This window comes from Belonocnema kinseyi, chromosome 4 (assembly GCF_010883055.1).
Source record: "Belonocnema kinseyi isolate 2016_QV_RU_SX_M_011 chromosome 4, B_treatae_v1, whole genome shotgun sequence".
NCBI lineage: Eukaryota > Metazoa > Arthropoda > Insecta > Hymenoptera > Cynipidae > Belonocnema > Belonocnema kinseyi.
In genome coordinates this window covers 116,392,231-116,405,599 of record NC_046660.1, presented here as the reverse complement: position 1 = coordinate 116,405,599, position 13,369 = coordinate 116,392,231, and the positions used below count along the sequence as shown (strand labels likewise).

At 30.5% G+C, this 13,369-nt stretch overlaps 1 protein-coding gene across 2 annotated transcripts in view; it reads right to left on the bottom strand.

Annotated features, from left to right (window-relative positions):
* The window catches only part of LOC117170682 (rho GTPase-activating protein 44-like), a 24,793-nt gene extending 12,003 nt beyond the window's left edge, over nt 1-12,790 (bottom strand). The window contains exons 1-6 of one of the 2 annotated variants that reach the window (XM_033357636.1): nt 12,538-12,790; nt 12,026-12,476; nt 9,676-9,829; nt 9,124-9,412; nt 6,072-6,296; nt 5,673-5,970 (exon numbers count right to left, since the gene is read on the bottom strand). In XM_033357636.1, coding sequence (XP_033213527.1) covers nt 5,673-5,970; nt 6,072-6,296; nt 9,124-9,412; nt 9,676-9,829; nt 12,026-12,078 — 1,019 coding nt within the window. In that variant the 5' untranslated portion in view covers nt 12,079-12,476; nt 12,538-12,790. The remainder of the gene's footprint in view (nt 1-5,672; nt 5,971-6,071; nt 6,297-9,123; nt 9,413-9,675; nt 9,830-12,025; nt 12,477-12,537) is intronic. The other variant, XM_033357635.1, reaches the window with a different exon arrangement.
* Between the last annotated feature and the right edge of the window lie 579 nt (nt 12,791-13,369).

The following is a 13,369-nucleotide window of genomic DNA, read 5'->3' as shown; positions in this document are numbered from 1 at the left end:
GGAATTTTTCTGAGGTCAGATTCGGATTCAGCGCAGCAAAAACCTTCGGGTATAGTAGGTCTGGTCTCTGGTTCTGAGAATTGTTGGCCTGTGTTATTTAAACATTTTTTGCTCACTGACTCTTTATACCTAAAAGCCTTACGGTCGATAAAAAACATCGAAATCCATTGGAAATTGGTTTGTAAACAGAATTTTATCCACAGAAATTCGATTCTGCGGGGAGAAAAATTGCATAAAATTCATGTATTGCCCTGGTGAACATTTTTTTACAAAAATGCACAAAAAATTTAAAAAAATTTTACAGGAATTCACAGATAAATACAGTAAATTACAATAAAAATTATAGGAAAGTGCAACCGTTTTCTATTATTAGGACGAATTTTGTACTTTTTTGTATTTTACTGTATATTGTATTTCATTCTATTTTCTATCAGAATTTACAAAAAAGTACAACTGCAAGAGTGTACACGAATTTACAGAAATCCTAGGTTGAAAAAGAACAACTTTTTGACTGAAAATAAAAATTGAACAATTAAGAATGATTTGATCACGGTTCCGAAAATTTATAGATTCTAGAAGACACAAATGTTGTCATTTGAAGTTGCAAAAACTGATTTGCAAATTAAAACACTCAAAATGTAATCATTTTTAATCTTAAAGTTTTAAAATGAAAGCTCTAGATTTGTTATTCAAATTTTCGAAGATTTACGCGTATAAAATATAAAGTTCTAACACTTTGTGGTGGAAAATCTCGTATTTCCGGTCAAAAATGCAATTGGTCGAAAGATAGTCTTTTTTATTGAAAATTGAACTGTTTTGATAAAAATCTGTTTTTTTTTTCTTCAAAAATAATTTATGATTTTAAATGATTTCCTAAAGTTTCGAAACATAACATAAAAGATTTTAAAGCAACATTTTTGATATTGACAAGATCACACCATATTAGAAATAATTTTAGTAAGTTGAAGGGATACATACAATTAAGCAAAATTGATATTTTTAAACATTTTTAATAAAAAATTGAGATCTATTTTTTAGTTAATTCTCTATTTATTAATTATTGAAGAGTTATTACAGAAGACCTCTATAAATATTAGTTGTTTTAATACTAAATGAATTTTACATTGACTATGTTATAAGCAGATGTAATTATAACTTAATTGTAATAATAAGAGATTAACATATTTTTTTGTAATCACTCTTTAATGACTAAAAATTTTAGTTAATGTTAATACCGAAGAAATTAAAAATTATGTCTAAGAATTTTTTATCAATTATAATACCAAAGAAGTTGACCAAAGATATGTTTCTCAAAACTAACAACTGTCATCTTAACCACATTATTAACTATTAAACTATATGTGTAAATATATTGTCTGAATAATTAACTAAAGAGGGACACCATCGTGTGCTGAAATGTCTTAACCAATTGTAATCTAACTTAATTAATTTTTACTCGGCACGACACAGTAAAAAAAAGGATCAATTTTGTTGCAAAGATCATTTGACTCTCGAGATCATAATGATCTGTCCATTCAGGTCAATTTGATTTTATTTTTTGGTCCATTTGTTAGACTAAACAAAATGGCCGCCAGTTCTTGGCGCTGGCGCGATAACGACATAACCTAAAAATTGTATGTACTGCACGTAAGTGACAACTACAATTAACAGGTGATATTTTTTAATATCAGATTTCATTATTTTTTCAACTTTTTCATTGCACTGAACGATCAGAAACCATGAAAAGCTTGCATATGAGCTAAAGTACTCTAAGAACGTCAGCCATCTTGGTTTGACTTTATATATGATCCCGAATCAGATCATTATGATCTCAAAAGTCGATCATTCACTCTGGCCGATCCAAATGCTCTTGAATTCGGTATCATTTTTGTTGCATATCAAAATGACATTGATTTCGGTATCATTTTGAACACTTTTTTTTACTGTACATACATTTTTATAAATAGAGTTGAAACAGATCCGAACTTTAAAGAAAGACAGCACTGTATGGCTTAGTGCTTTTATTTATTGAATTTAAAAGAAACCTTTAAAAACGAAACTCCAAAAAATATTTTTTCAAAAATCAATGTGATCGGCTCATTTCAATTATAGAACAAAGTAATAAAAAGAGAGAAAAGAGAAAAACAGTAGAGTCAATCGTTGTTACCATTCTTTTTATAGACTATGATGTATATAGACATGCCTTATATAAATAAATATATACTTTATAATTTGAATTTATAAATAAAATATGAAACTTTCGTTTAAAAATGAATTAACTATTTTCACTTTAAACACCCGATACTCTTTGTAAAACTTAATTTTTTCCATATAAGTGTCTTAAAAAATAGTTTTAATATGTTAAAAACTACCATATATAGTGACATAATAAAATAATGATAATCATTATTAATTACAAAGATATTACAGATATAAACTTTTGTTCCATGCATTTGGTCCATTGTTTTCCCCTCAGCTTTCACCGATGAAGTGAAGTTAGGTGATGGTTAAGTGAAAATAACTAACATGTTGTTACAGAATATTTTAAAATCTAACAAATTTGCGAAACTTTATTTGAAATGTATTCTAATGGGAGGGGAATTTTTAAACCCATTGAGCGGAGTTCGTGCTCATTAAAACTACTTACTTTTGATCCGAGCGGAATTCAGGATTTGTATTCGGAGGGTGGTTGACCGCGAGCGGAGTTCGTGTGCGCCCCTTAAAAGGACCACTAAAAGGATCTTGAAAATGACCCAAATCTCTCCGGCTATCTCTCAGACTAAATTGTTTCAAATCGACTCTGCTTATAGTTTCAAATGGGCCAGGCTATTTCGCTAGAACAAACTCAGAGATTTCTATCGGTAGAGATGAAGGAATTCTTTCGGACACACAGGCCTTAATTTACATCATACACAGATTTTTTGCTCAGTTTGCAACTTTCTTCTCCACACTTCGTGGTTTCTTTTCTGCTCTTATGTCTCAATTCTAATTACTCGTTCTATTTTGTAGATTACATTTTTTTTTTCTTTTATTTTCTTAAGTACCAAATTCCATTCCTTTATATTTCTTACAGTTATTTATTTCACTTGCTGGTAGTTTCTTACTCTATTAGATTAATGCTGCATAAAGAGTAAATAAGCATGATTGACTAGTTTAATGAACTATTAAATCACGTTCAAGAACATGTCAACTCAATGTGTACCCTTTCTCTCGAGCCGGCTTGAATTTTTATTGTATAATTCACTATTAGACAAATCCGTATGAGGTTTAATATATACGTGTGTAAAGCAAATATGCACTACCGCTACTGAAATGTAACATACACTGGTGTACATAGTGAATTTAATATATAGAGCATTCCACACAATATTTGCCACCGAAATTTGTTTTCACGTAAAATATTTGTTTTCTTGTTTACCACACAAAAATATTCGATGCGTATTTTTTTATTTCAATATGACAAGCAAAGTTTTCGAGAAAATTAAAAAGAAATATTTAATGTTCATGAAAAAGTACCTTTTTTCAATTGCTTATACTGCAATATTAAACAAATATATGAAAATTCATACGGAAGATACAATGTGGGCCTTTTCCTCGACTTTCTAATAAAGTATACTAAAATCCACTTTAATTATTTATTTAATAATATAAATCAAATATTTATAAACAAAGATTTTTTTTCAATTTGGATCTGTTTTTTTTTAAAGAGTGGACTAAACGTTTTTCTTGATCTGGTAAAAATTTGGGAGTGGGTAATCAAATACTTTCGAAGCAATGAATTTTCGAGTAGCAATACATCTTGAATATGTTAAATTAACAAAATAAAGATATAAGATTTTGCAATTGAATGGTTGTAATTCACTTATCGCGTAGGCAGTTGATTCTCAGTCCGAGCGAGTCGCCGTGCGGTACACTTCACGCGCGCGAGCCGCTATTCAAAACTGCATTGCTTCGAAAGTATTTGACTACCCAGTCCCAAATTTTTACCAGATCAAGAAAAAAAGTTTAGTCCACTCTTTAGTCCACTCTTTAAAAAAAAACAGGTGCAAATTGAAAAAATCTTTGTATATAATTATTTCTTTTCTATTATTAAATAAAGAATTAGAGTGAATTTTAGTATACTTTATTCGAAAGTTGAAGAAAAGACCCATATTTTATTTTCCGTTTGAATTTTCATATCTTTGTTTAATATTGCAGTATAAGCAATTGAAAAAAGGTAGTTTCTTATGCACATACATTTTGTTTAATTTTCTAGAAAACTTTGCTTGTCACTTTGAAATAAAAAAATACGTATCCAATATTTTTGAGTGTTAAGCAAAAAAAAAAAAAAAAATATTTCACGTGAAAAAAATTTCGGTGGCAAATATTGTGTGGAATGTCCCATATATACAATATACATGTGTATTAAATTTAATATGCAGGTCAGTATAGCATTCTGCGTGAAAACTCAACGTGCTATCATTTCTTTAAATCTTGTTAAATATTCGCAATTTAATTAATAATCTATAATTCGCCGACTAAATTGTTATTTATAATGAAAGTGCAATGTAAGGGTGGAAGTTTTTACTAATTTCGCTCTAAATGGACAAAGTATGTATAAGACGATTAAAGTTGATTGCAGGTTAAATCTTTCGTTTATTTGCTTAATTGAACTTTTCTGATTGAAATCCAATTTTATTTTTGGTTAACAGGAAGCCGGTATCATGTTTTATTATTTAGAGTCGAAAATTACTGCTAAACTTATTTTTAATTTGTGCAAAATGTAAATACACGATTTTTCTTATAAGTGATTAACATGAATATATATGAAATTCAATATACACGCTCTTAATTGCGTTTTAATATGCTTGATGTATTAAATTAAATACACATGGTTATATTAAATTTAATATTATTTTTAATAGTGTATGCATGTGATAATCAGGTAATAGTAATTAATTTTTTTGTAAGTACCATGAACAAATTTCATTTTACAAATTGGTTTTTACACTCTGATGAACATAAAATATATCAGTTAAACACAAAAAAGATGTTGCGATGCCAATAGAAGGGTCAAACGTGAAAAAATAATTTGATAAAATAACGAATAAAAAATAATATTGGATTTTTTGTAACAATTTTTTCAATTTCTCGAAACTTTCAACAAAATTGTTTTTTTTTTTAAAGAAAATTATTGAAAAAATAGGGCAAAAACTAATAGATGCTTTTTCAGAAAAAACATTCAATTGTTTACAAATTTTGTTTAATAATGGGAGATACGAAAAAACTAATAACACCATTCCATTTTACTAAAAAATTACATTAAATCCATGTGTTTCACCTTCTTTTTATGGGCCCAATTGGTCAAGGGATGTGAATAAATAATTATAGGGTGTAGAATTTATATTTATACAATATCAAATTGAGCGGAGCAAAAAAATGGTACAAAACGTGGAATTTTTGTAATTTTTTCGTAGGATCGAATGACTATTAGTTTTTCCGTATCTCACATATTTTAAGAAGATGTTTAAACAATTTTAAAATACATTTTTTCACCACAACGTGTAGTCAAATTTTAAAGAATTTGGTATGCCAATAAAACCGATTTTGATTTAAGTTGCATTTATATGGTTATGCCGTGGCACCTTTCAAACATTAGAAATAAATAAAAATTTAATATACAAAATACTTACTTATAAGTAAGTAAAGGTTCAGGCAACTCTCTTAAGTAAGATTTCAGTGCTCCAGAAATCACGTGCGGATCCTTATACTCAAGAGCAGTTGGCAAATTGAGGCAACAAGCATCTAAACTTAGCTTAATTCGTCGAAGTTTCGATGCCCCTCCTGCTATCCTAAAAAGCCCCTCTTCTTCCATTCCCAGTCTTAAGAGTGTTGAGACGCACAGTTGAATTGGCAACGCTATTTTTCTGTTTGTCACTCGCAAATGCTCTTCTAGAGAATAGCCATATACGGGTTTCATTTCATTGTCGTCTGGAAACGACAAGAAAATAAACATTTTTGAATGCTGGGAAAACAGAAAGGCATAAAGGGGAGATTATTCTGATCAAGATTGACAAAATCGAGTAACTTACTGATATAGCTCTCTAGTCCTGGAATAAGATCCTCCAGACAGTGCAAAGTACTTTCGTGATATGCTCGTTGGAGTTTCATGTACTGAATTATTATTTGGGCAAGTTCAGTCTCCCTGGACATCAACTGAAACATCTCAGCTGCTAATTGGTCGCGACATTGCTCAACTTTTGCCTCAGCTTCTTCCAGTTCGTCTTTTAAACTATCAACTTTCGTGGCTCCAGTTCCTACAATTTTAGATTTGGGATTTGAAGATATATTGCGTCATAAAAAACAAACAATATAACTTCAAAGCGTTAAAAAATGAGCAATTAAAAATGTTCTGTTTCTGTACACGGAGAGAAATTTCAAGAGAATAATTCACGGAAGCTCGTGAGTTTAGAGCTACAATTTTTACGTGATTTAAAGTAGTGGCATCAATTAATCTCCTGAAATTTCTCTCCATGTAGTTGAATAATTCTTTAGACGAAATTGGGAAAATTTTAAGTTTAAACTATAAAAATTTTAAATTGATTCAAAGGCCAGGGTGACCATTTTAATCACATAAAAATATTCCTGGTCATTTCTCGGCCCACAAACATTTTTCATGGTCAATGAAATAAAAAAATTCGAACTCTAAAGCTAAAAAATTTTCCATTTGAAGTAATGAAAACTGAGCTGCAAATTATTTTAAGCAATTTTACGCTAGAAATTATAAAAATTGAACTATTACGTCTTTGTTATAAATTCAACACTTTTTCAATTACAAGTTAAATTATTTTAATTTTAAATAGTTTAAAAAACATTAAAAACTTTCAAAATTTTATTTACAAATTTTGAAACATCTACATGTTGTTTTAAATTTATTCAAATTTTAAATATGTCTTGAAATTTTTTCAGAACTTCTAAACATCTTTTACAAGGATTTGCATTCTTCCTACATTTTTTTAATCCTGCAGAATCAAAATATTTCCATCAAATGTTCCAGATTTATTTTTGATAATTTCGGAAATCTTTTTAAATCTCTTTAAAAATTCTCTTGAAATTAATTTTTCGAAATAAAAAGTTATTTTCAATTTCCTAGGATATGGGCTATTTGCACCGAAATTTCGGTACGAACAGCCGGCTTTTGTCGGTATACGTGAATGCTTCGTTTGAATTATATGAAATCTTTTCAAATTAAAATTGTAATTTAAAGTTGTAATATAAAATAAATTATTATTCATTTGTTAATCTTTAATGTATAGTTTAATTTTGAAATCATTATAATTTATATTCACATTTGATCAATTAAACAAGTTTTTTGTATCAAAAACTTTTGATTTTAAAGCTACTAATTTTTTTTTTTGTTATTCTTTGAAACTGCATTACAAAATTCTTTAAAAGAAAAATGTACACTTAAAAGCTAAAATCCAAAATGGACAATTTTTAAGTGAAATATTTTCGAATTGCGCATTGTAAACTGAATGGTACCATAATGGAAAAAGATAAAAATTCATCTGATTATTTAAAAAACGGTTGAAATCAAACTTAAACAGACTTTTTTTTAAATTTGTAAAATTTCCGGTCAAAAAATAAATTCACTATCACTTCCCAGTCTCATAAAGTTCCCGGGTCTCCGGTCCAGCAGCTACCCTGAATAAGTTTAACAATAAATTTTACAATATAAAATTAGAAGCACTCAAGTATGATTTTAAGATTAAATTTGTATAACCGACAGCAGTACTCTGCCGTCCAAGGTAAAAATTTAAGTGACTTTGATCTTAGTTCTCTTATCGTTTGCATGTTAAATAACATATATTCATTTAACTTTTGTTTTGAGAGGTTAATTTTAGGAAACTAATTTATATTTTGCTTACTTAACTTGTCACAGATTTTAGATACGATGGCCAAAAGTTACAAAAAAGATATCCTAACTACATTGTTACACTAAAAACTGAGAATAAATAATCATTTAATATTACTACATGAAAGATTACCACATTCGGCCAAGATATAATGATATCATGATTTGAATATAATTTTTTCAGATATATATGAATAATCCTTCATGCAAATATAAAAGTTTCGATTACGTTGATAGAGGACTCATCCACAATGCAGTCACTACTTTTCTTGTTCGGGTGGCAGAGTAACTAAGCGGTGATTTTCGACTGGCTGAGTCTCGGCCGTTAAGCACGGACGGGGAACCCTACGTGATTTTCACATAATGGTATTTTCCACTGCGTTGAATTGCTGTTAAATGGGAGGTTTGACGTCGATGGAGGGTGTAGACACCCGAGGATATGGAATGTCTACATCCAAACTCGACTGTAGGTAACCAGCTGCCCTAGGAAGTTTTGGTTTTCTGAAGTTTTCTACTCCCTTGGCAAAAAGTCCAAGCAAATGCGAGCGCTTCTAATAAAAATGCGGCTAGAGATGATAGGTAATACTTAGTAAGGGTGACTTTTTTGAATGTAATTGTCCACAAAGGATGTATATGTGAGTAATAAAATAAAACGACACAAATTAAACTCTAACAGTGACTTGAAGCTCTTTGAATTATAATTTAAAAGTAATTTCAAAATGACATTAAAGTAGTGATACACTTATGCAATCATTTAAACAAATTTTTAATATTATGATATAAAATAACGATTTTTATCTGAAATATACAGAACAAGCGGGCTTTATCTGCCCGCGGAGCGGTAGCAAAGTAGCACTTTATTGTACCGCGACGAACGGCACATAAATTGACAGCAAGGAGGAAGTGAGTGAGAAGTGAAAGAAAAGTGGAAAAAAAAGAGTGCGAAGGATTTATTTTAAACCTAAGTACGAGTGGATTTTTGACTTCCAACGTCATGACACGCGCGTGTGTATGCGGTACAATCAAGCGCCGTTTTCCAGAAAAAGAACTCTTATTCTGCCTATTTCAGATAAAGTATCGTATACAAGACGGCAGTAAAGTTGTTTTATACTCGGATGCAGTTTTGCCGACCGCGCATTCGGCTCGGGCATTGAATTCTGCATCCTCGTATAAAGTTCAACTTTACTGCCTAGGTACATAATCTACTAGTTGTATTTTATGATACTTACCACCGGCATTATGTTTACTGGCCTGTTGATATCTCGTTCTCGCACTATCCATATCCAATATCAAGCGTTGCAGATTTCTTTTGTGTTTTAGAATATTTGGAACATCAGTTTCTAAAATGTGCAAAAGAGGGGCGGCTACATATTGTTCCAGCTTCGATTCGTGTTCGACGGTTTCGAAGGCTAAGGCCACTTGTGCTCGACCACATTCTGACATTACAAAACTCAAGAGACTTTCCTCTCCCGCAGTTTCCAACATCGTCTGTCCTAATACCCATTCTGGACACTTTTTCTGAAAACAATAATCATTTCTTAAAAGTTCAGTTATATTATTTTTTTTACCATAGAACAATCATATATGCAGACATACTTCCACAATTGAAGAGAAACCATTTAAACTTGAAATTATTTTATGAAATATTTTCAATTGTATAATATCTTTACAGGAAAAATACAATGTGCAAAATTTAAGATTTTCTGATTTGGTATTATTCGACTGAAATATCAATAAAAAATAAGAGATCAGTGTATTTGATGTTACAAAATTGCACATACTAGACGCTTTTCTTTATATGTTGGATCTTGTGCAACTGTTTGGTTCGGTAGATTTCCAAAACGTTTATTTAATCCATTAAGAGCTGCTCTAATTTGTTCCACGTGCTTGTCTGCAGCTTGCAAATCGTCTGTCAATACTTCCGTTTTCCCAGCTCTGAAAATGTATGGTACTTTCATTACAAAAAAAAAAACACCAAAAAACAATGCAATACTTGGCTTTTTATATATATTTTTTAATTGTAAATAACTCTGAATATATATTTTATGGAAATTAATAATACATACATATACTTTATATTCTAAGGTTTCTAGGTACTAATCACATTTTAATACAACTGTAATAAAATCTGCCGATGAAATGCGTCATATACATCCGTTACGTACTATCTACCTTTTAATCGCACTTGTTCTGATAATATTTTAGATAGGGTAAAGTGTCAAGTTGGTTTTAATTATAATAAAAAAATGGCAAAGCTTCTAAAACGGCATGGAATAATATATAACGAGTTCTAGTTAAAATTAGTAGCAATTAAATTGAATTACTCATTAGTTTAAATTACAATACAACTTTGCTCTTTTATACTTTCAATTATAAAGCAGAATTTACAAATTTACAATATTCACAAAAATGTTAATAACAACTATTTTTTAAGGAAAATTGCTGATGAAAAATATTTATCATTGTAAATTATTGTTTAACAAATATATACTCAACTAGAAATGAAAATAGAATTTTAATTATACACCTAACGTACTAATTACAATTATAATGTTAATTGTTGCAATAATAATATTAATAGCTGCATCGCATGTTTAACTTTTCTTAGATGATAAACGACTTAAATGTTGCAATTATTATTCACATATTAAGGATCAAGCATTAATTTTCCAACTAAATTCAAAAACTTGTTTTATTTTAATCCTTCGACAAATACGAATGCGAAACGTGTTGAATGTTCATAAATTCTTAGAGTGATGTGTATTAATTTTCATATCAGTTAAATATGAAAAAAATAAAATGAAAGAGAATCATATCACATTAGTTGCTTAGAATGTGGTTACTAGTCAATTTTTTTAAACATCTCACTCCACTCTTGGAGATTAATTAGATTATCGATGGAATTTAGAGAAAATAACACTTATATAATAATGACCTCACATACACTGTCTCGTTTAATACGGTTTTTATTAGAAATAAAATAATGTATGTGAACTACATAAGCGTTTGTTTTAATTGCATAACGTGAAGAATTTCGTGCGTAATGCAGTTATCCCAATGTTTGTTATTATTCTGGCAAACGTATGGAATAGGTACAAGAGTAGGGGAGGGGGGTAAACAAAGTTTAAAAGAAGGCATAATTCCAAAAAATTTTAAGTAGTAAGTATAAAAAAAAGACCGAACGTGGAAAAAATGTCTCGCTAACAGGCCTTATTGATGTCTTATAAAATAATGTTTTAGACGGGAATACTTATTTCTCGAGTAACTTATTGTAAGTTATGGATTAGAGTTGAACAGTATTTTACAGAAGTTCCATATTTCGCAAAGCCCCACGAATTACACCATTTTTAGGTTATGTAAATATTTATTATTATTGCTAAATTACAAGGCATATGGAGTTGCGGTAGTTTTTTTGTTAGAAATTTTAAACTTCGAGGCTAATTTTTTGCTTGACCTTTTAGGGTTCCAAAATAAAATTAAGTTTTGCTTTTGCATTGAAACTTCGATTTCAGATCATGTATCTTATCTCTTCTAAAAACTAAAATTCCTAGACTTATTGGAATGCTACACAACTAAAGTTATTAAACTTTTATTATAAAAAATCGGGAATTTAATCTGTTATCTTTAAACATAAAATTTGAGAACTTAAGTTTATTTTGATAAATTTAAGTGTTAAAATTTGAACTAAAGAAGTTTTAAGATTTTATTTGGATCGATAAATAGAAACGTGGCACTTTCAAAAGTGACGTAGAATTACGAAATATGTATAAAAATATATTACGGAATAATAAAATGTATAAACGGGAAATTTGTTTCCAAACACATTATTGATATCGGAATCACAATCAACATTCCTCATTGACAGCAAACTGACAGAATAACAATGTACATGCGTGTAGATAATTTCTACATGGTTGTCACTTCTTAAATTATCATTTGCCAATCACTCTGAAGCGATGACGAATCCATGTAGATTGAAATAAAGGAAAACAAAGCCAGCATTATTATAATGATTATACCTGTTGAAATGCCCAGTGCGTTTGATAAGCAAACCTGAAGAAACTAAAAGAAATAGGGAAACGAATCTCAACACCTTCACACGTATCAGCCTTGATTATTGTGAGCAATTACCTGGAAAAAGTCTGATCAGCGAGCTGTTTTACTCTAAAAAACTGTTTCTTCATGGTTGCTGTTTGACACTTGATCGAAATTAATCTTGCGATATATGACACAGTTCACCGTTTATTTTCCGATTTCCCGTCTGCGAGGCACTTTCGGCTGAAAATGAGAAATCAGTCCGCTCTCATGATAGGATTCCTTTCGCATTCCTAGAGTTCGTAAGAGTTTGTACGACGAATGGCGATATCCTTCATATTGCTTGCATGATCTCACTATGCGAACATCATCGCGCACTGAAGCCCGATAAGCTGAGCTATTTATATATCGGCCAGATTTTGGCGTGCCGCGATTACCAGCATGACAGTTAGGATCTTACGAACAATGATCCTATTTGTTTTCAGAGAATGACTCACGAATGTCGAAGATGAAATATTTGGTAGAATATTCGTGGCGACATAGTGCCCTGTTGAACAAAAAATTAGAATGAATCTAAGACTCTCGCACGTATTTTCAAGCTCTGTCACCTCCGTCTTCAAGCACGACACTTGTTTTTACCGTCAACCATCAGACTCATTTGAATCCACTCCATCCACCGTTTAAGCCACTGTCAGACATTACAGCCACCTATGCCTATGGAACTTTATTCAATAATCATATATCTATTATCTGCATGCTTGCTAAGTACATTATTATTATTATTATCTGAAATCGATTGTTGATATGATAATCGATTACTTCGATTGTTGTCAAATGAAGAAAGAAAGAAAGAAGTTGGTTGGTGAAGGTGAATCGTTCAAGTTGATTGGTACCATGGACATAGAAAACGGTAGGTATCCATTTGAAATAGGGTACCTTGTCACGGAGGCCTAATTTAAATTAATCGTGGAATTTATCTGAAACATCGAGTTCATATCTAGGTTCTCAACCAATCGAATAGGTCATAAACCAAAAAAGTAGCTAGAAATGAATTCTATGAGAAATGTTACATCCACGATTAATTCAAAACAGGCCTCCGTGAAAAGGTACCTTTAGTCAAAGATATTGTCATATGCAGAAGGAAAACGTATCTTTCTCTCATTCTACCATGTGCCGATGACACGCATTTATTGCACTCTAGATTTTCTGTTTTTCCATTAGGTGGAAAATCTAGATTGAGATAAATGCATAGCATCGTCACAGGGTAGAGTGAGAGGAAGAAACATTTTCAGTCTGCATACGACAGCCGTGTAAATACACCATTAGTTAAATTGGATACCTACTACCAAAGATATTAGGTCCTAGATACGGTATGAGATTAGTTGCACCACATACCGGTAGTTAGCGAGGCAGGCAAGTTTGTGGTCCTGCATATATATA